The following is a 22362-nucleotide window of genomic DNA, read 5'->3' as shown; positions in this document are numbered from 1 at the left end:
TTTAATTCGTTTCGTTGTTCATCGTGCGTTTGTGCCACAGCGTAAGTGTGCAAAGAAAAGATGCAGTGCAAGCGGGCAGAACGCGCACATCAACTTCAACGCGATCGCTTATCAATTCATTTTATCTTGCGGCATCCGTGATATAATGCGAATGCGGACGACTCACTCAGGTGGAGCGAACGAGAAAGTGTTGTCGTTGTTGTTCCAGAGCAATCAAAATAATTGTCAATAAAGTTAAGTGCATGTGCGTCTTTACGTGAACGCGTATCGAGTGTGTGTTACATTGGCTCCGCGGTATTTATGACGATGCGTAGCGAATTTGCTGAGCTGCGTGTGAATGAGTGTGCACGAAGCGTGCGTCTAGCCAGCGACTTGTAAATATGTGTACTGTCGGTCCGTTTGTAAGTAAAAATATTACGATAAACTGACTACGCGCCGCGTTGTTGTTCGGAACAATTCGGTAGCTAATAGAATGAGTGGTATTAGAAGTGGACGCATTTCGACCAAAAGCGGCCGACGCCAATGAAAATAATTGGTAAGGATTTTATGAGGCTTGTGTAGTCGCAGTCTCATTGCGGACGTAAACAAACTGGGAATCAATTGCACAACGGTGCGGAACTATTTTCGTCACTTAGCAATTCACAGTTGCTGCTACTCATCATCGCACGCGGGTTTATTTATTAATTTGCGGCTGAGTAAATAAATTACTTTGGCTTTGTTCAGCGTACTTTACTTTGGAATTTATTCACTCTTCCTTTGCAACTTCAGACGATTTTACATCCGGCAAATTCTTATTTTGGAAATTAAATATTATTATAATACTTATATATAATTTTACACAATTAGGTACCACTAATTCACAAAAATTTGTCATGAACTTATGCAACAAGTGTATGTTCTGCTTTTGGAGAATACTTTGATGTCCTTAGGAGGTTTCGAAGGCAACGATAAATTTCGCGGCAATTTATTTGCTTTATAAGCGCGATAAGCACGAAAAAATCAAAGTTGCGCCAGTTTTGTTTCAATTTAATTTGCGTTTATCTAATCTCGATTTTTATGGTGGTTTGCAATCATAAACATATGCGTAGACACCTTTGTTGTTTGCGTTAAATAGCGTAATTTACTATACATAAAAATGATTGAAACTGTTCAGCATTTTAAAGAAAATTCACAGAATTCTTAGAAAAACGTAATAAATTTCACTCTTTGATGATATATTTCTTGTTTTCCCGACGTTTTACAGCGATTTACCAACATATTTCAATCAACAAGTCAAGTTAACTTCCCGTGTCAATTTATTTAAGATATTATTGAAGTGTTTCGGCAGCGAAACAGGTGTTTGACGTCTAAAAATACCAAATGTATTATTCAACGTCTGTAATTGTTAATAATCATGTACAGCCCACGAAACAATACCAGCAATTATACAACAGTGAAACTATAACTTTATTTTCAAATGTACAGAAAAATACAAAAGTGTGAAACAAATTCACAAATATAATCAACAGATTCAAATACAAAACGCATTTCAATTATTCATCGTCGTCGATCCACGCGCTGCTTGCGTAACAAAACCCGCGGGAAGTCGCTCCGATTTGGCAAAGCCACAAACAACTCAAGAGACACAAAACTACACAAATTCACCTACGCACACGTGTATTTTATATTAGTGATGATGCATTATACAGACGAACGTTGTACATACATCCGGTATGTGTGAAATATCCCCGTGTGCATCTATTTTGTACTTTTGGTTGGTGTTCGCCGTGTGTGCGATATTGTGAGCATAACCGCTGCCCTTTACCGATGTTGCAGGTGTTATTTATCTGCAAGTTTACTCAATTTCTTCATGAGTTCTTGTCCAAAGGAGTCGTTGTATAGCGGGCTGATTGCCGAGAGTAGACTGTAAGGCGTCTCGAAGTATTTGTCCTCGGGCGCGTCCTGTGAATCGTATGATTTGCCCACGACTCGAAAGCCTTTGCCCGAGAGTTCCACGCAATAGGCCTGGTTCTCCATTGTGGTTACATTCAGGAAGATTCTTGACGCGCTGCTTGCTAGCGACATGCTTACTTTGGCCGTCTTTACGTGCTGGTCGATGTCTCTGATGACGGCGTCGGCCTCCGCACGCCAATTGCCCGCCTTCTGCATGATCACTCTCTTGATTCAATTCTGTTTTCCATACACAAAAACAGATCCTGCTGGACTGTCAAATCAACATAACCTTCCCTTTTGTGGCATAAGTTAAGCATAAATGTCTAAATTTTCATCCACCTGAATTGCTTGCATAAAGATGAATTATTTATTTAATACAATTTTAAATGACTAACAATTTTGTCTACTTGGGTTTTGCAGTTTGGTCCAATTCCCAAAACTGTCATAGTCCCATGTTGAACCTGAGTATGCCCTGCATCTTGTACAACAGCAGAATTTAGATTATTTTCAAGAGCAGCTTTGTGTAGTTCTTGCAATTTTAATTCACTATCAATTTTAAGTACAATCTTGGGCTGTCCTTGAATGAACCATTGTCTTGCAAGTTGCTGCTGTTCTGCTGAAGAATCTAATGCTTGCTGGTAGCATATAACAGCAGCATGTGCACATTGTGAGGCAATTTTACCTTTTTCCATTTTTAAATCTGTTCTTACAACTAATACCATTTTTGTATTGTATGATTGAACAATACTAGACAATAATTTACTTAGGAACTTGGTTGTCATTATTAAGATACTAATTCTTTTCTTTTTTGTTCAGTGTACTTTGCCATGCAGACTTTGAATTCAGAGACTACATCCTGACATTTTCTCCAGTCCTGGGTAGTAGCAATGCATTCCTAAAATTAAACATATGATTATCTAAAAAGAAAACTTGCTCACCAAAATACATTACTTGAACTTTATAATGTAATTCAATACAACCAGTCTTTTTGAGCATCTCTTCAACAGGATCAGTTATTACTTCCTTCCCATGTTTAGAAATAGATGCTGCAGAAACTGTAGACATAATAATAGTATATTAATAGTGGTGGAAGAATAAAATAAATTCTGGTTAGTTATCTAATGTAATCCAAAGCATCTTTGAGGTTATTATGTTCAACGAACAATCTGCGAATATTTGAAGTTTTAAAACGCTTTTCTTAAAATATTTACGTTGTCTAAAGACTTCATAGCGTGATATTTATAAATTTCTATGTTTCTGTAGTTTGTTTAGTGGGCCAACCTATTTTTCATTTAAAATATGTAAATATATGAAGTTGCTAAACTTTCAAATTTTAAAATAACATTTACTTGATGATAAGAATAAAACAAATCCCGGATAATATAACAGATAGAAAGAATTATTAATGACTTTATTGTCACTCAAGAACTTCTACAACATTTAAAAAAAGTGTGAGTTTGGACATCGTTACAATTGTTCGTGTATATCGTGTTCAGTGTATGAATGTGATGTTTCGATCGGGTACAGTTATCAATAACAGATGTTATAAAAATATCTATGCACTAGATTATTTGCACTGGTTGTAATTATTCACCTTCCCATGCCGTAGACTAACGATCAAATTAACTATATTGATGTCGCAAATAGACAATCTGTTCGTTTAGAATAATCAATTAATCTTAGTACACAACATCACAGTACAGGTGCGGGTACACATTCGTGAATATTTATAATAAGTAATATAGAACTGGCACATCAACAGTTTTCCAATCATTTAAAACAATAACTCTCAAGAAACAAAAATTTAAAACAAACTAGTGAGATTTTGAATTCATGAGATTCAGGACCTGTTAGCCCATTAAACATTCGAATGCATATTTTGATGTTGTGCGCACTCCTCTGTAAATCATTCCTTATACTCTTAAATTAATTTTTGAATCATTGTACTTAGTTCTTCTTTTTGCCGTGAGTTTATCTCGCGGCCTTCGATATAATTCGTTTATTTCATTTTCGTGGATGTGGCGATCACAATGCAGCCTGCTAAGAACACAGACCACAATAACAAGGTGCCCTCGAGTTGATTCGTGGCAAGACGGATTGCTTCGAGAATTTGCTTCCAAATTGGATTGATTGCTTCCTTGCTGGGCGTGGGCAATAGATTTCTGGCCACTAGGTAATCCACCAATGCGGGGGCGGTTTTCGTAAAAGCTGGGAAGTATTCGCCGACTTTTTCTCGACGCCACCACGAATATCTAAACAGCAATATTATAATTAAGTTACATTCAGTAGAGTTGGATTAAAAAAAAAACATACTTCTCGGTTTGAGGTGCAAATTTATAACTATACAAACTCGCTCGAACATATTTGGGCGCTTTCGGGAATGGAGATGGACCAAGTAAGGCCATAACTTCTGGCCGTCCGTCTAACAAGCGGTGAGCCAATGACATAATCCAAGATTCTTTTTGATACTTCGACGTAGCCGCCCACCACATTTGCCAGTCCAAGCGTGGCGAATACGGTGCTATAAAACAATCAATCAACTAAACATTCCACCTACATCTAGCATCATTCATTTACCAACAAACGGCAGCGAATGGTTTACATTCCCTGGTTTGTACAAGAAGTTGTACTCCAACCAAGGGCCTTCAATGTTGTTAGAACCTTCAATAATAATCTCTGGACGTCCGTTGACACCGGTAGCTTTGTTGAATAGTGTTCCATATTCGTTGATTGCGCGCAATTTGTGCAGACGGTTGTAGATGGTCCTCTGGGGTGTTTGAATTGTGGTATTAGTGCCTTTATGAAGAGATTGAATTGGTACCAGGCCACCAGAAAACAGTACCAATGCAATACCAGCGAACAAAACAGTCTTTGCAATGTTTCCATATTTAACAGCGCCCGAATATTCATTTGCGGATTTCGCCAAAGCTTGCAGAATCGTCATGAACAAAGTGGACGAACCCAAAAAGGTTGCGGTAATGACAGCGTATTGCAAACCTAGATTAAACTGTTCTTTCGTAAAATTGATTTTTACGTCCAGTTCTCCAACCTTATCATTGTACTTGAATTGATACAAAAGATACACGGCATAGCAGACGGCTAAGTGAAGAACCACGCTGAACAAGTTGGGAATAATTCTTGACTTGTTCTTTGCATTGCGGATCTTGTAGAAGAAATTGTCGTCTAACAGCGAAATCAGTAGTGCTACTGTGAGCAAGTCACGGAAGGAGAAATTGCCAGTGAGGACAATGAACATTTGCAACACAATCTAAAATTTCAAATAGATGTATCATGTTATTATGTAATTATTTGTTGTTGTATCTTACTTGAAACACGAATCCGGTGACACGGACACTTCTGACTGGAATAAAGAACAAGAATGGCAAAGCCAATTCAGCGACTTGCACATAAACTGCAGTCAACTTCAAAACCCAAAGTGGTAAATGATGGGCATACCATGAGAGTGGTGTAGGCAACACCATCGCCTCGAAATGATAAGAAAGTGCTGGAAAAGTATAACAAATATTACTATATGTAAAGGTTACTCATAGTATTTAATAAGTACCTGTTAAATCCCACCATTTTGGACAACCACTAATTAACTTTACAACACCGTTGCTAAAAATGAATCTGAACAACAACCATTTCACCAGCCACATGTTAATTTTATCACATGGTGACACTTTTAATCCCCTCGGTTTCCGAGGAATGAGCGGTGCAACTAGTAAACACAAAAAGCCTGTTTCCAAAAGTAAATCATCCCTGCAATAAAATAAATTAATAATATTTCACTTGGAAATAAATAAATTAACATAAAATTGCCATGAATGTGATATTGTAAGTTGAGACAATCAAAATTTGATATGTTGAAAAGAAAAACAAAGTATTGAAATTACACCTCATGTTAACAAGAATAGTTGAATACATACCATTGGGATGTTACAAATACTTGTCCAACTTGATACAGAGAAAAGTAAAGGGACCATAATCCAGCAAATAGTGGAATTGTGCAAAACTTCTGTGAAACAAATCTGCAACATACAAACAATCATTCTGTCACTAACTGAACAATTCACAGCTTAATTGATTAGATTATCATAAACCATATTTGTACAAAACAAACACAATCCAATTAAAATGTTTTTGGCAGCAACAAACCATTATCATAAAAATACACTTTTATCTCACCAATGTAGATACAAGTTGCAAATGTCAAGGTTAAAAGGTGTTTTATGATGAACTCATTACTAGTGATGATCTAAGTGCATGCTCACCCAGTGAATGCTAAGAAGCTGCCCAAAAGGGCCAAAAGGTCCAATGCATAGTTGGTGTCCAGGCCTACATATGAAGCTATCCACAACAGTGTGGGCTCATAATGCACTTTATCAGCAAAGGTCTTGTGCTTGCTGTTTTCCAGCACTGCCTTTGCCGGCAGGATGCCGTTATCTCCGTACAATCCTATAGAATGTTAATATTGTGTTAAAAAAAATCGAAATCTGGGAGCGGTGGTTAAGAAAGTTAGCAATGCTTACCTGGAATCTGCACGTAGAAAGAAATGAACGCGAAGAGGTAGACGACGCACACGGCTCGCAAGAACAAGTCGCGTGTGTAGCGTAACAAAGCCATTGTTGCTCTGTTGAAAATTTGCACTGGTTGCGTTTGTTTGATGGATTCTTTTGCGATTTGCTGCGAATTTCACACTACATAGATGAGACTAATAACGGCATCTGGCTTCGCTAACCTAGCGTACTCCAGCAGCGTACACGTCGGTGGTTCTTGGCGGAATGGCACCGGTTGGGATGATGCTAATGTAAAACAACGCCGCGTAAACACCTTACACCGCACTACTACCAAGACAAATTTCTTTTTAGTGATCGTGTTGGGTGCGTTGGTGTGGAGTTGCGTTTGCGTTGATCGAAGTCGCGGTGGCTATGTGTGGGCAACGTACACAACGAAATGAAACGCCACGAAACGCACCGGCATATTCCTTGATGCGGTGCGAAAGACGCATGCTCGCTGGATACAAATGTCGACGTGTTAATATTTCTTGCCACTGTTCAAAAACATTACTTAAATGCTTGGAACGTTGTAAGATAAGGATATGAGTTGGAATTTTTAAACCAAGGCAGCCTCTCATCGTTGAATCTTGATTAAATTGCATCAAAGTACACTCATAAGCTATAACAGAGTTTAGATAACATTTTGATTTTTGATTTATCGGCGTACCGAAAAGTCTATGAACTTATTTCATCCTGCAGATGGTGGCAGGGACAAGAACAAGAAGTGCCAAGCTGGGCTAAATTGATGGTTGCCCGGGTTAACATGTACCAAATATGGAGTAAATAATTAAATAAAGTACATACCTATATAGTAAATATATGAGTATTGCAATATTTTTTCATGACTTTGGAACATATCTTAGAGATCCTTTATGACATGTCTGAAAGATTGCGCTGCATTTGGTAATAATAGATAGACCACCATACATACAAAACAAAATCAGTTTATGTTTTGTTCCTCAGGTCGCGTAGCAACGACTAACAAAATTTGTTTTAAATGTTTTCTTGAAATATTTCACGATTTCAATAAGTATCGATAACATCACGCAATGAATTTTCCCGAAATGAATGGATTTCAAATACCACGGAGATTTGTGAAGAATAATGAGACTGCAATAAGCAATCTCTGCAGTAAAAGTTCAGCAATGCTGCACGATATCCGAGAAATCGTTGAAAAACTAATGGACGGAAACGATATTATGGTGGACAGCGAGTCTCCTGAAACTATTGGCTTGTGTGAGAAATTAAAAGTTGTTCTGACTGGTGCAAACCCAGAGCTCAACCTGACTCGTGAAGAAATTCGAACAGTTCTGCTGGGTTTCCCGTTCGTATTCGATGTTCCAGTTCGAGTTTACATCATTACTAGATGGTAAGACAGTTATGAAACATTTCTATGTTGCCCATAAAATTCAGAATATATAAAATTATTTTAGCGAACAAATTAAAACTTACAATTATCTGTCGGACCATTCGCAAATTAAACAATTTATATCGGATGTATTGTATTTGGACTCGCATGGTTTAGTTACTGACATCTGGATGTATCTGACTGGTTTTATTGAAATTATTATTATGAAACTAAGAAAATGTGAAACTAATCAGGTAGGACCGGTTTAATTTATAATGGCCGTCTTGATTTGAGTGCCAATATTACAACTATTTTTTAGCATAAAATGGAATTATGCCAATATTTAGTTATGTTTGGGAGTTCTCCAAGAATCGGTGCAATGGTTATAAAAAGTCTGCAAATGATTTTTGAATCCTATTTTTACTACTTACACGGAATCATGGAGGCTAAGTTGAAACCTTCCGACACAGAAGTAGAGACGCTGATGATGGTCATTCATACTATAATTGAAATACTTGAACAAAATGGCAACGTCAAGAACTCGGGCGAATTGCAGGATATTAAAAAGACTATTGAAACCATATCACTTCTCAAAAAAGTAGTTCTTAATCGTGTTTTTGTCGCAGATATCGAGTATTGTCTTGGTTTAATGCCACTTTAAGTTCAAACAATGATTGGGATGATTATGTTTGTGATAATTACAAAAACTGCTATTTATGATTTACGATCATTGTTTATAATGATTTCAATTTGTTATCTAATTATGAATTCTTATAAATAAAATATAATTTCACATATGAGCGATATCCTTTGTCGTTGGCATTTTTTACTGCTAATGTTTTATCTTATCAGGTAGTCAGTTCCGCTTATGTTATCACTCACATCGTGTTGCAGAGGCGCACGAAGGTTTAGTCTCATCACTGCTTGCAATGGACAACCTGCTATCGCCACGTTACTTAAAATCTATTGAATTGAAACCCTCCATTGAGTTGTTAAGTGACGAATATGAGATTGGTAGACATTTTGTAGTGCAAATTATATACGGAGATGATTATAAGGAGAGAGCCGATCTACTGTTTAACACAATGCAGGATGCTTGTCAATTTACGGTGGAACGAACTCCATTCCAAAATATTCAAGATTTTTTTGACATCATACAAAACTGTAAGTACATGTAAAAGTATCTCATTATCAGGTAATTGTATTTTTGTATTTGCAGTAAAAGTGAGAATTGAAAAACAAAGAAAACCAGTTGGAGTTTTTGTCATTGTCTTATGTCATGGCAAAGCTGCCGAAGGTGGTCATTTATTTTGTGATAATGGCGACAAGATTGCTTTTTCGGAGGTGTGGGATGAGTTTATCAAGATGGAGGCCTTAAATCGCAAACCCAAGATCTTTTTATTTCAGGTTAGTAAACTATTAGCCGAATCATTTCGGAAATTGTAAAATGTAATGTAATTTGCAGACACATTTTGTACCCACTCGTGATGCGTTCGATGGAGTAAATAGATCAAAACGACTCTATGATGTTGCTGCTCCAGGCGCAGATCTATTCCTGATCTCTCGTAACATTGCGAGAAAGTCACAAGATAATTTCATTGATAATTTTTGTGAATATATCAGGAGTCATGGCAAACAAGTTGATATTTTTGAACTTGCAACTTTTGCAACTCATACCGACCGTCCTTTGATTGTATCTACATTAACAGCAAGATTCTTCTTCCAAAAATCCGAGACACGTGGCTACACTTATTCCATACTTGAAGGTGTGGCTCAAATTAAAAAAAGAATACAAGGACAAATAGGAGGTAACAATTAAGGAAATTAATATATGATTAATTTATATATTATATCTGAATGAATATAAGTATACACAAATTATTTATAGCTTATTAAACTGTCAACATATCTTGAATCTTATTCATAATCATCAACTGCTCCTTGCGATCCTTACTAATTGTAAGATAAAATTTCTTCCGCAGTGTTGATAAAATAACTGGACATTGCCGGAAAGGATCTCCTAAATCATTATGTCCGATTGCATCTGTCATGTAATTGTTGGCAATTGTTTTGTTCGTACGCGTCAGAATAGTAAATAATTCATCGCGCCTCCCATAGCGACTTAAGCTGCTGCACAATTCTTGAATCATCCATGTTCCCTCATCTACTACTCGTGCAGAGACGTTATTCTCAGTTGTGGCATAGTACACAATAACATCTTCCGGTAATCGCTTTATATATGTGTTGTCAGCAACGATTTTATGTTGTTTCTCAACACGATTATCGCTTTGAGTTTTTTCCTTACAAGCCTAGTAAATGAAAAATAATTATAATAATTTTTACCACCTTCATTTGTATTATGTTACCAAAAATGTAAACCATTTGGGCACCTTATCCAGCGCCTCACAATTACAAAATGCATGAATTATATCTTCTATCTTCATTTTTTCATCTTTAGCACAAATGATGTTGTTAGCCAGGCCGTGTGTCAAAAACACAACAATCAAACAATTGATTTTTGTATCTGGGTCGGCGTTAAATGCGTTAGTAGCTATGGTACCAAACAAAATTTTAATACAATATTTGCATCCACTTAGGTAAATACAGTACCTGTGGAAATACTTTGCATAACTTCTTCCTTTGTAAGATCATTGTAAATTCTGTTTTCTGGGACATTAAATTTTAGTAGTCCCAGTGTTTCAATCAAAGCTTTCACATCCAGTCTTGTACCTTCGCGTGGTGATAGTTCCAAAAACGTTTCAAAATTAAATATATATACTTCTCCTGGTTCACCACCGTATTTAGGGTACTCATCTGAAGGATAAAAGTTGGGATCCATCTCAGGCAACATGTAACTTCCTATTGACATAATTAATAACGAGTTCATACAAAAGATACTCTACAGAGTAATCAAATTGGCTATATTAGACTACCTCTGTCATGTTTAATTGAAGTTGTCAATGGTGGAAGAGGTGGTTCCTGTTGTCGAGGTTGTATTACAACGATATCAGGAACTACTCGTCCGACCTGTGAGCTGCTGCGTGGTCGACTGCTACTAGGAACGGCCAGAAAGTTGTCATCATCGGATGGGATGTGAGACTCTTTGCTTCCAGATGCAATGCTGTCTTTGCCTGCAAGATAACAGATTGTCAACTTCATTGTCATTCGCCTGAACGTTGGTTCGTAGAAATAAATCGTCATTACCTGTGTCAGTCACTTTCAAAACTACAGTTTCTTCCAATTCTGATGGAATATCTATAAGGCGATAAGTTAGAAATGGTTTTAGGTTTTATTAGCAGACGTACCTTCTTCCGTGTGGTTATCATCCTTTGGCACACGAACATTTTCATCCGCCATATTGACGAGACTGTTATCGTTCAATAGAATATTCACCAGATAAATGTACTAGAACACGTTTTCAAACAAAGCAATTGGAAAAGTGGTGATAAGATAAGACTTTTTTTGATACTTGGTCCTTTTGACTGATTAAGTACTAAAATTTATATGTCACGGGGTACAGTAACACGTAATCAAATTATTTGTATTCAATATTTGTCGATTGATATCAGGATTGATTTTGTTTGTAAAGTACTATTAAATTTTCACGCATACGCTTGACAATGTGCGGAAAGCAACTAAATTTTTCAATTCTGGAATTTATGCTACGGTTTTGTGATTGGACTTTGTACAATCAAACAAGGGAAATAAGTCGCATGATTAAAAAAAGAACAAAAAAACATGATTATTTAGATCTATTATTAAAACAAGTTATTATCAGAAATGCACAGTGGCAAGCGTTGATACGGTATATTTTCATGCCTTAGTTTCCTTTTCCGTTAATTTCTTGACTCAGTGACTCAGTTATTATTGCTCATTTTAATATTTAATAATATATGCCAAGAATTGTGCCCGTTTGCAATATTAGTTGCGTTGCAGCATTAAAGAATCATTTTACATTTAAATATTATCTTTTATAAATTAACTTATGAAAACAACAGTTATTTTAATGTTGAGTTTTGCAATATATATCTATTTACACAACAGGAGTATTTAGTTTGAGTGACGTCCGTGAGATGGCGCTACCAGTATACATTTAAAATAAATTCAGCAGGAAAGTTTTGTGCGAGCAGCAGTAGATGTAGCGGCGTGTGGGAAAACAGAGCAGGAGTGTGGCGGAGCGATGTCAACGATTCGACGCGAGTCTCCTGCGCGCAGCTAGCTCTGGCTGGGTCGCGCTGCTCGCTCCATCTTGAGTAGAATATTAGCTTGTGAACGGTGTGTATATAATTGTGCGTTAAAAATCCAATGTTTATAGTTTAAAGTGTCTAGTAATAATTCAAGAAATGTCTTCGAATAACTCTCAGAAGCTATCGACCACGCAACGCATGATAACAGGTTAGTGGAGGACGCTGTGTTCAACGGCGCTGTTCGGTTTATCGCCGTTTCCGTCTATTTTTTTCCATCGCATGGGACCAAATCGCGAACGGGCCCAGCGCAGCAGCGGGCCCCCGACGGTTATGTGATGCGGCCTTTCGAGGGCCTTCTTGCCTAAGACGGCGTCACATTATCGCCTCGCAGGAACGTGCATCGGCACGTACATGCGGAGACGTACACTCTGGCGGCCCAACGGCAACACGTTCGCGCACTCGGCGTGCAGGATTGATTTTCTAGGCGCCATGACTATTGATTTCACAAATATTGTGACAGTTTCTCGTTTTACGATTTATCCTCATATTTTTACGGGTGCATTCTATGATTTTGATGTGTGGTCATCGTCTCGGGGTTCGTATTGCGGACGCTCCGGGTCTTTGGCGGCGGCGGTGGCCGCCACCCGCCCGACCGCCGCCGGCCGTGCCCCGTTCGCCATGCACATTTTGCCAATGCATAAACAAGAGGAGAGCCCGGCGGATCAGATCGACGGCGCGCGTACGCCGGATCGTTAGGCCGCGACCGTCGTGTGTGTTGTTCAGGTTCGACGGTTGCGATCCACAACATTGAACGGCTCAACGATCCGGCCGATCGCACCATCTGATCGGCTGTAAACACGAATGTGAATGAATGTCGGATGGGAATGCATTCAGCCTTTAGCGGCACGCTACGGCACGCCTGCCAATGCACATGCTGGACCTGGATAATTCAGATACGCAAAACTAAATTTTAATAATCATTGCGCTCTTTAGTTTTAGTTTATGACCTGTCAGTTATATGAACTGACATGATACGCAGTGTAGAAATTTCAACTAAAACTTTGCGTATAAAAGTTATTCGTAACACTAAACTTTGTTATTAACAATTAGTGTTTTAATTTAATTACCTACATAATTATTATTTACGTTTATCGTTCTCGACTTCATTAACATGCTTTTTTCGTAAGATATTCTTTCCAAATCCTAATTTGGTTAAATTAGATTATAAATGGGCTTTTTTTTATTTTAAACCATCGTGTATTTTAAACCATCAGATCATTAGATGTCAAATGTTTTCGAATGAAGTTTGTTTGGTGTTCTTGTGGTATATGTATCAGTTGATGCATTATTCATGTTGGCTATAAAAGTTACCCGATGGTAAATTAGACTGCATATTATCAAACTTGTCAGTAGTGAAGATAACAATAAAATAATTATTGTTTGAAATAATTCAATTTATTTACGCACTAGTACCAAACTGTTTTTTTCTTTTTGCAAATGACAATAATTGAATATCAGCAAATTACAAAATGTTGTTTACTTTTAGTATGGGTCAACACTGCCAACATTAAGACAAAATTACTATTTTATTATAACGCCGCATCGTACATTAACATTAACACAATATTTACATTTAATAGTTAGGTTTAGTTTCGTTCACTATATATTTTCAAGAAATTAGATGTATTTTCGCATACATTTAGAATATTATTGATTTCTAACCTTATTTGAGAGCTACATTAACCATGGCGTCGTGTTTGGAGGGAAATTTGAATTTTGCAAACATTTGATTGCATTTTCAGCTCAAATCACTAAAAACCGTTATAATGCGACTAATTATCAACACAGAAGATAATAAATTAGTGTAAACTATGAATTAATGTAATGATAATAGCTGTTTTGTTGTTTGGTATTTGTATTTGCACCCGCTTTAAATTAACTGCTCTCAGTTCCAAGCGAAATTTGTGTTTGCATTCGCAATATTCAGCGTAATGCGGAATTAGATTTTAGCAATTGAATGTACTCTACGAGAGCGTAGTCGCATTAGGTACTTGTCCCCCCGTATGTAAATTCAATTCCCAGCGAAACCTTTCATATTAATTGATCGAGTCGCCCACACAATCAATCAATCGAAGTAATTAATCAAGTGCAAAGTATATTTTCAATTGCCTTCTGTTGCATTGTTCATTATTCATGATTATATTCCCTTGTCTTTTGTAAGACACCCAACTTCATTTGGTGCTCGGTTCAGCGCATTTGCATTCATCCGTAACTTAACAACAATGATTGATAAATTTGGAAAACAATAATTGTTGATATATTGTTTTGTGGTTTTGATTGCGACGATTTTATTATGCTTGTCAATTGATTAATCACGCACAATTTATCGTGCTTATCTCGGCGGCGTATTATTGATGCGCGGGCGGGCGTTCATTTATTTTTAACCCTCGCCTCTCTCTTTGCATTTATCGCTAGCGCCAAATGTGTTTTCAGCCGTTATTTGTTTTGCTCGTTTGTTGGTAGGCGTAGAGAAGATTTCTAAACTTTCTTGGCACACGCGCCCAAAGCGGAATGTAAACGAATACACGAAACTAATAGTACTCAACTAATTGGCAAAGTTTCCACCGCGCACGCTTGCTTCCTGCGAACTTGTCGCGTTTTGTCTCCGGACATTTTGACACCTTTCGCGGTTGCGCAATCAACAATGGGTTGTGTGTAGTTATCTTCATTGCTGATTTCATTTTTCGGCACACTGAATATAATCGTGTGCATACGGCTGGCGAGCGCGTGCGTCTCTGCCACGTTGGATTCGTTCGCGTTGCCGCGGAAAAAATACACGCGTACTGAATAAATAAATAAATAATATCGCGAGGCGTGCACGGACACCTTATGATACAAGTCGAGTCGGGCGTATCCCGAGTTGGCACTTGCTGCCGGTTTAAAACGGACTGTTGAAAAACATTTCATGGCATTTTCACACTTGGGCATTGCTGTAATATATATTTGCCTCTTTCGATATTTAAGCATTCTAAGCAACGTCTTATTTAAGCTTTTGATTGATACGTTTATTTGATGATTTAATTTGTGTTTATTTTTCACCTTTTTGGAACGAATTTAGATTTTTGCTATAATTTTTATCTCGATTGTTAATAATTGCTCTGTGACGGAAAATACTTCAGGTTTTTCTCAAGGTTGTTTAATTATTGCTAATCGATCAAACATTAGATTTCTTATCAACATTTGTTTTGTACTGCGCAGATATTTCCTATTTTTACTGATTTTTTTTGTTTTAACTAAAAAAATATTTTACATTTAAAAATATAAATGATTATATGCTGGTGTTAAATGCTGCCTGAAATGTTATTATTTTTTTCATTGTGATAACACTTTTGTTTGATTTTAAAATAGACTACCTTGAATTCACAGCCTTAATACATATTTGTATCACTTGTTTAACTTTTAGATTTTATCTAAGCATACATATTTCGTTTACAATGACATTAGTAAAGTAAGAGATCATGAACCAATGTGCGTCACGTGTGCTTATGATTTACTTACGTTAGTAAAAATGGAAACTAGAAGTTTACCTACTGTATATATTGCATTTTTAATATTTGCATCAATATAAAATTTGAGAGTTTAAAATTTAATGGATCATAAAAAAGTTATCGGTTTTACTTGAAATTGTGCCGTTTTTGCACTTGCTTTTTTAAATGTTAGTTTAATGCGACACATTTTATCGACGCCTAATAAAAGCTAGGTTTTCATGCACGTTGCAAAAGACGAAGATAGAAAGCGAACACTAAAAATCGTTTCGTGAGATTACGCTTTGTAATATACAATTACCCAAATATAATTATTTCATGCCTCTTAGCAATTATTACTTCACTTCCAGCCCAAGAGTTTTGTAGTAGATATTTACAAAGATAAAGTTTAACTCGCGCCGGCAAAATTGTTTAGCTACACACAGTTCAAACTTATGAAATTACGCATTTATAAATTTTGAAATCTTATTTGTATTTATTTTCGTTAATAAAATTATATTCTTTATTAAATTCATATTTTAAATCATGTTAACACATTTTTTATGTATTATGTGAAGTATTAATGAATACATTTTTGATGTATTTATGTGAACAGTCAACAGGCAGTATAAATTTCCCGTGAATTTTATTCCAATACGTTTAATATGGCTAGTTGTGAGCTTAAGTTTAATTTATTCTCGCGGCTTTGCACGCGGCGTTCTCGCGCAGGTAGGTAATGTTTGCACTCACTAGCGGCATTTGTCTATGTTAAATAATGTGCGTTGTGTGCCAAAGATCTGATACGAACTCGCGGCGTTTGTGATAAAAATGAAATATTAGATTAAGGAATTCTAGAAATTATTGCGCACACTACTCGCTACCCTCGGGCATTTGTTATGGGGCATTGTGTTGGCGGCACGAACTGGAAGCAGCTGTAAAAAACAACGTAGAAAGAATTGTAGAAAGTTCACAAGTTGGAAGCGTGACTTACTAATACGTATACGGATACCAAAGGGCAAATAAACTATTTTTTGCAATAAATATTTTTATTGTTTTAAAGTTTTCTTTGAAATAGAAAATATAAGGTCTAAATTCTTCATATTATCACTATTTTGCCTTGGGAATATGTTTTATTAATGCATTATCGCGTTAACATACGCGTATTAAATAATTTAGCGACTATTTAGAATCAAAAGCGATAAGATCTTGTTTAGTCACTGCGCATTTACGCGATGAGCATTGCTCTTTGATAGTTATGAATTAATTACAGGAAAACCAAATAATTTAGAGTTATTTTATCTTCAGTATTTTAATTAGTATTAAATTCTGAATATAAAATGGTAAAAATTTTATTGAGATCAATTTTTTATTTAAAGTTACAGATCAGTTTTGGTAAATTTTACAATTTTTTACAAACTCTATTTTAACTTTTTGTACAATAAATTGTCAAATATGATTTGTTCGAATTTGAATGAAGAATTTAATAAAAAATTAATGTTTGAAGAAATCATGATTATATGCTGAATAGTATTCGAGTAATTAATTAAAAACTGTCAAGGTATTATTCTTGCGACTATAATACCATGATCAAACAAGAATTATTACGTGCGGGTTGCATTTTCTTGTTTGCTAAAGTTTCATGCGCGGCGAAATTAAATTCACAATTCCATTATTGATATATGACTTGAGAATAGAAGTTGCTGGTTTTCTCCAAGGCCCGACGCACAGTTTAATGCTTTGCTGCGTATTTATTTGACTGCATGGTGTTTGCAAATAAAATGCTACGCGGTCTTTGGCATTTTGCGCGTTGCAATGCTTTTTCTTAAAACTACAAAGCTAAATCAACCAATAAAATCGACATTTACTGCGATTTATCTTTCTGGCCGGCATAAAATGTCTACATTATTTGCTACTAAAAATAAATCCTAAGCAATAAAACAAATAAACTCGGCCATATTTTGAATACGACCAAATTTTACATATGCATTTGTTTTAATATGAATAAATATGTTTTTGTGGACAAACTATAGTTAAAAAAAGCCATTGAAGTAGAGGAGAATTTTTTTTTTGGTAGGAATCGATCAGAAAGGCGTTTCTATGTGGTTGTTATTTAATGTTTTGCGCGAATTTCCACTGTTAGACATCCCTTTGTGAAACAAATTAAAGAAAACTCGATCGGCGAAGCGGCGACGTCGGCTTCGAGGCACATCCCTCTCGCGCGTGCTTTCGCCTCCGCCTCCGCTGCCGCCGTCGATGTATAAATTGGACTCGTTGCGTGGACATGGTTGGTGGTGAAACCGCAAAAGCGCTTTAATCTCACAGCGCCCATTTACGCTACGTGTTAGCACGCCGCGTCGGGGACTATTTAACTAAAATCAATAAATCCATACGGTTTGTGTGCACACGACGGACGTTATACCGTGTTTCGTATTCACCCAGTGGCGGCTGTGGTCTTTCACTTTCGCGGTGCGTGCAAGTGTAGGCGCGCGCGCGGACGTGTCCGCTCGTGTAAATATTATTCTAATTACGAATTTATTATCGCCCCGTAACTAGACTGCGCTCGCCGCTCCGCATACCTGATGATGCCAAATCGTTTTGTTATTGAAGTTGCGCCGCGGCAAGTTCATGCTTGGAGCGGCGCGCGCGCCGCCGGCCGACGACGACGGCGACCATCGCGCACACACCACCCACACACGCCGCACACACTTGGAAACGTGTCAAGGTTCTAAGATCAGCCCGCGCGAAATAAAATAGGTTTCGCCGGCAAAGTGTGTGTTGTAATGCTTTTTTACACGCAGGTGGAGTACAATTCTACAAATAATTTGCTGGCCACATCCCAGCAATTAAACTGTTTCATTTTGGGTGGTTACTTTTAATATTCATATTGTACTTTTATCTTTGGCAAAATTATTTAGGTAGGGTGAATTTATTTATGATTAATAATCATATTTTTGAAATTTGCAAGTAATTTTGATAAAATCATAGGATTTTACTGCCTAGGCAATAAAGTTGTAAACGGATTTAATTTTTCTGTTGACATATTCACCAACTTTGGGGCTTCCGCATAGAATTTCTTTATTACTCACGCACATAATAAAAAACTGCTTTAATGCCTCGATAAATAAATATTATTTTAAGAATTAGTTTTCTTTTCGTGTGTCACACATTTCATTTTGTATTTTTTTAACATTTTGTGACTTGTAACTTCCCGAAACGATAATTTAGATGACATTCCCATGGTATTTGTGAACGCTTAAAAGAATTAGGTCTCCCTGGCTTGAAACTGGTCAATATTGCATAATGAAATCAACCTTCCCGGAACACGAAAAACTCGTACCTATACGCGTGTGCCTAACTCGAAAATTTCTATGCCGTTCCGTTATTATGTACGATTGTTATTATAACGCGAGTGTTGTATTTCATTATTAATTCAGAATGCCTCGGCTGGTTCCGTCGCCATTTCACAATGTACGTAGATATACTTGCTCAAATCGATAATAATGGTAATGCTTGCAAGTTTATGCTTTTTTCCATTGTATTTGGCACTTGGCTAACGACACATTACCCACGTGATGGCAAATCAACGATTGTTGCTTCTGCTCGTGCTTATCACACGTTTAGTTATTGATTAATCGTTAGTTTAGAAACAACAAGTGCTAAATATTCAGAGTTTATGTGTGATACGTTCAACGAAAATTTATTTTTAGTTTTTTCCGTGTTTTAGTTGTATATATCTTTTATAACATCCTGTAAAAGTTTGTTTTTTTCCGAAAGGCTCAAAGCGAAAGCCTCACTTGCCCCAAATCTGTCTACCGGCGTAATTCCATGTTAAGCATATTTTTTCCTCCACTATTACCACTGACAGCTTGTTTGCGCGCCGTGGTTTTGTTTAATTAATGAAATTTATAATTTTTTTTTGTATTTATTTGCGACGTAATATGAGCGGAATAAAATTTTATTGATTTTTTTCGTTGGGGTTATTAGGTGAAAAAAAGGCCTTGATGAAAAAGTCCTTTGCGCCTGCCAAATTGTAACGAATGGGCGCACCATATGAAAGGCGCAAATAAAGAGCAAAGAAAGCCGATCAAAAACCAAAAGCAGCGGCGAGGCTGTGTGCCTTGTGCCTTGTTTGAGGTTCACCCCGAAATGCTTAACCCTTATATTGGGAAAGGCATTACTGGAAGGCCGCTATGGCAATAATGTTGGAGCATTTGTTGCGTGTGCCACGGAATGCGCATGTCGAATATCCTCCCACAGAATATCACTCTTGACGCCGGCGGAATCTGATCTATGCTACAGGGTAGCACTACAAGTCTTTGAATTAATTATACAAAGCATATCTTATCCGCAGTTGAATATTTTGATATGTTGATGATGCATGATTTAAACTTTTGTAAAATTCATTGTGGTGCTGTAAAATTGATTACAAGGGTCGTGGGATGTTGATCATATTTCGCTACCATTACTGATATCCATCCATCTGACGCGCAGAGCACAGGCACGAGCCGAAATCAAAAATTCTGCAATCTATTGATTTTCCGCCTTTCTGCCTTTGCCTTTGGGGTCTTCTGCTTCAGCGATACATCTACGTAACTTCACCTAGTCAGCCGCGTCGCAGGCTGTTTCTCTCGCGCCTGCCGCCACCGCTGCCGCAGAGTACACCGCACATACGGTGGAGCACCGGCGGGAAAACTGCCGGAATAGCGTTGGAACGAGATCTTAAATAAATAACGCCGACTTTGCAACGCGCAGCAACTTTAAACGTGTTTAAAGCATCCGCAACCACTACATAAATTTGTTCAACGCCGCCTTGGCCGCAAGCCTCGCTTACAACTTACAACCGGCGCTCTCGTGGCTGGCATTGTTGTAAGACAAGTTTGTAATCAGTTGCAGATAGTTTGCCTGTGTGTCTTTCACGTGTGTTTTCAACTATCTTTGAACACCGAGCAAATTGAAACGCAAATTGTACATGTTGTAAAAATTTTAGGTTCGCGTACGGAAGCAATCGATTTTGGTTAAATTCGAGGGCGCAACAGCTATAAGATGCTTACCTACTTACATAGGTATTCAATGTTGAGTGGGTTTTCCTTTGCACTGAAATCTGTTGCGATTTAAGTAAAAGTTGTAAAGTTTTATTGGTTTACTTTGAGGTTAATTATTTTTAAAACTCTTTAAATGTTTAATGACTTTTTATGTGTCAAATAAAAGTATATTACATTTTGAATCAATGTAATCATGTTATTAAGAATTGCGTAATTAGTTTATTTAATAGAAAGTTCAAAGAATCAAAGCATTTAAACAATTTTCTGGTAATTAATTAATTATTCATTGCGACTATTGGTGCTGGATAGTATAATTACTGAACAAAAGACCATTCTCCGCAATCAATTGGTATTTATTAGCTCGTCCAATGATCTTGTGCTATTTAGTATGTACTTTCATTTGCGATCGCAGTTTTTAGCATGATCTCTGCGATGTGATGCCGCCGGGAGCATCCCGCCTTTAATTAATTAATTTGAACAAGCGCTAATTACTTTTCAACGGCGACCGGATCGAGAGCTTTGTTTGTCGTCCGGGATTTCGTATCGTTTGGCGGGCGTAAAACTGCGTTCGCATTGGTGCGCGCGGGTGCGGGACGGAATGCGAGACGCGGCGTCGGAAGCTGCGGGTGCGTTGCAAATGGCGAGGCGGAGAGTTTCGCCGCCACCGCCGCCGCCGCCGCCGCCTCTACGGACGCTTGCGGTGCCACGATGCCAGATACACGCACTCTGCTTGTCCCGGCGCCGCTCCAGCGAGAGGTTTTATTGCCATCGGTGATTTTCATATTTGCCAACTTGGGGGTCGTGTGCGCTTTGCTGGCTTGTGTATCGATTTATTTGCGTTTCATAAACTACTTTTTAAAAGCTTTGTAAACATGCAAATGCGTTCTCTCATTTACGCTTCGCGCTCGGGCGCTCAAACAAAAACAAATTACGCTTGAATAAATTTGAACGCTGCGCCCGCAAATAATTTAATTGTTCGTAATTTGCAGATGAAATGAAAATTCGAAATAAATTTAAAATTCAAACCATTGTTTGTCTGTTGCGCTCACAACAGACACTTGGCATTAATTTACTTTGGATCCAATTAATCTACTAGGTACATAATTATATTTTGGTCGGTGTATTAATAAATTAATTGATTGGTAATAATTGACGTCGGCGTGTGTTCAGCGATTAATTCCAATTTCCTAGCTGGTGTGCAGCAGTGCTGCCCAGGAGGAGGCCTGCAATATACGAGAGAGGAAAATCGGAATAGCAACTGATGAAACACGAATGAGAATGCGAATGAGAATAGCGGACGCATTAAGAATATTAGAGACTAACAACCACACTAGATGTAGTGGTGGGGGGAAATCAATTATTTTTAGATTGCGCTTGGAAGTGCACTGAAAATAGAACTTAGCTGCTTTTCTGGTACAATTCATTTCTACTTACCGAACACACGGATACTCTCGCACACCAAATGGCGGGGCTTGTATGAAATTGTTTGCTCGTTCAGGTGGCGCGGCGTAATTAAATGCAGAAACCAAAGCGTTTCTAATGCGGGCAAATCGCTTGGAACTGAATCAAAATCGCCCATAACTTTTGTTTATTTAATTTTTAATTGATTTCAGGAAAAGTGTTATTTTTGTATTGAATGTTTTACGGTCTAAGTTTGGAAATGACATTAAAAGTTTTATTTTTATTTTATTTTGTTGGCCGACAATAGCGTACGTTTATTACGTGTAAATTATGTGCAGGTAGAATTAATAAATGCGGAATTTAATCTTC

General features: G+C 37.3%; 8 protein-coding genes across 15 annotated transcripts in view; 3 read left to right on the top strand and 5 right to left on the bottom strand.

Annotated features, from left to right (window-relative positions):
• Positions 1-400: 400 nt before the first annotated feature.
• On the top strand, positions 401-8636 carry LOC135794812 (uncharacterized). Of its 2 annotated transcripts, none has more exons than XM_065306244.1 (4): positions 401-535; positions 7455-7860; positions 7925-8093; positions 8159-8636. In XM_065306244.1, exons 2-4 carry the CDS (start codon positions 7541-7543, stop codon positions 8498-8500), a joined length of 831 nt encoding a protein of 276 aa, XP_065162316.1. In that variant the 5' UTR covers positions 401-535; positions 7455-7540; the 3' UTR covers positions 8501-8636. The 2 variants fall into 2 exon arrangements, with proteins under 2 accessions (XP_065162316.1, XP_065162315.1); XM_065306243.1 differs by lacking the exon at positions 401-535 and adding an exon at positions 7068-7394.
• Positions 1423-2223, bottom strand: LOC135794816 (GSK3-beta interaction protein). The gene has a single exon (XM_065306247.1). It carries the CDS (start codon positions 2146-2148, stop codon positions 1819-1821), a length of 330 nt encoding a protein of 109 aa, XP_065162319.1. The 5' UTR covers positions 2149-2223; the 3' UTR covers positions 1423-1818.
• On the bottom strand, positions 2277-2714 carry LOC135794814 (peptidyl-tRNA hydrolase 2, mitochondrial). Its single transcript, XM_065306246.1, has one exon. The coding sequence runs from the start codon at positions 2712-2714 to the stop codon at positions 2304-2306; it is 411 nt and encodes a 136-aa protein (XP_065162318.1). The 3' UTR covers positions 2277-2303.
• Positions 2717-2997, bottom strand: LOC135794817 (cytochrome c oxidase assembly factor 4 homolog, mitochondrial). Its single transcript, XM_065306248.1, has 2 exons — positions 2884-2997; positions 2717-2827 (listed from the first exon to the last, which is right to left on the bottom strand). Exons 1-2 carry the CDS (start codon positions 2995-2997, stop codon positions 2717-2719), a joined length of 225 nt encoding a protein of 74 aa, XP_065162320.1.
• LOC135794810 (lipase maturation factor 2-like) lies at positions 3330-6600 on the bottom strand. The gene is made up of 8 exons (XM_065306241.1): positions 6465-6600; positions 6207-6390; positions 5862-5963; positions 5498-5694; positions 5259-5437; positions 4510-5200; positions 4246-4453; positions 3330-4184 (listed from the first exon to the last, which is right to left on the bottom strand). Exons 1-8 carry the CDS (start codon positions 6556-6558, stop codon positions 3932-3934), a joined length of 1908 nt encoding a protein of 635 aa, XP_065162313.1. The 5' UTR covers positions 6559-6600; the 3' UTR covers positions 3330-3931.
• A 98-nt stretch (positions 8637-8734) lies between the features above and the next one.
• LOC135794813 (uncharacterized) lies at positions 8735-9720 on the top strand. The gene is made up of 3 exons (XM_065306245.1): positions 8735-9003; positions 9059-9246; positions 9305-9720. The coding sequence occupies exons 1-3, from the start codon at positions 8769-8771 to the stop codon at positions 9656-9658; spliced, it is 777 nt and encodes a 258-aa protein (XP_065162317.1). The 5' UTR covers positions 8735-8768; the 3' UTR covers positions 9659-9720.
• On the bottom strand, positions 9670-11481 carry LOC135794811 (caspase-6-like). The gene is made up of 6 exons (XM_065306242.1): positions 11145-11481; positions 11044-11094; positions 10773-10970; positions 10450-10698; positions 10206-10390; positions 9670-10148 (listed from the first exon to the last, which is right to left on the bottom strand). The coding sequence occupies exons 1-6, from the start codon at positions 11194-11196 to the stop codon at positions 9732-9734; spliced, it is 1152 nt and encodes a 383-aa protein (XP_065162314.1). The 5' UTR covers positions 11197-11481; the 3' UTR covers positions 9670-9731.
• A 507-nt stretch (positions 11482-11988) lies between these two features.
• The window catches only part of LOC135793196 (serine/threonine-protein phosphatase 2B catalytic subunit 3-like), a 37403-nt gene continuing 27029 nt past the window's right edge, over positions 11989-22362 (top strand). For 5 of the 7 annotated variants that reach the window (XR_010548559.1, XR_010548556.1, XR_010548557.1 and 2 more), the window contains exon 1: positions 12028-12234. Coding sequence is in view for 1 of the 7 variants with exons in the window: in XM_065304031.1 (XP_065160103.1) it covers positions 12183-12234 (52 nt within the window). In the remaining 6 variants the exon portion in view is untranslated. Of the gene's footprint in view, positions 12235-22362 lie in introns of all 7 variants that reach the window. The other 2 variants (XR_010548554.1, XR_010548558.1) reach the window with 2 other exon arrangements.

Source organism: Atheta coriaria, unplaced genomic scaffold, assembly GCF_025399875.1.
Source record: "Atheta coriaria isolate IRGN ID8LTWV9N9 unplaced genomic scaffold, Caltech_Dcor_3.1 hic_scaffold_6_pilon, whole genome shotgun sequence".
In the NCBI taxonomy this organism is placed as follows: domain Eukaryota; kingdom Metazoa; phylum Arthropoda; class Insecta; order Coleoptera; family Staphylinidae; genus Dalotia; species Dalotia coriaria.
The sequence above is the reverse complement of the archived record's forward strand: the minus strand, read 5'-3'. Positions and strand labels throughout refer to the sequence as shown.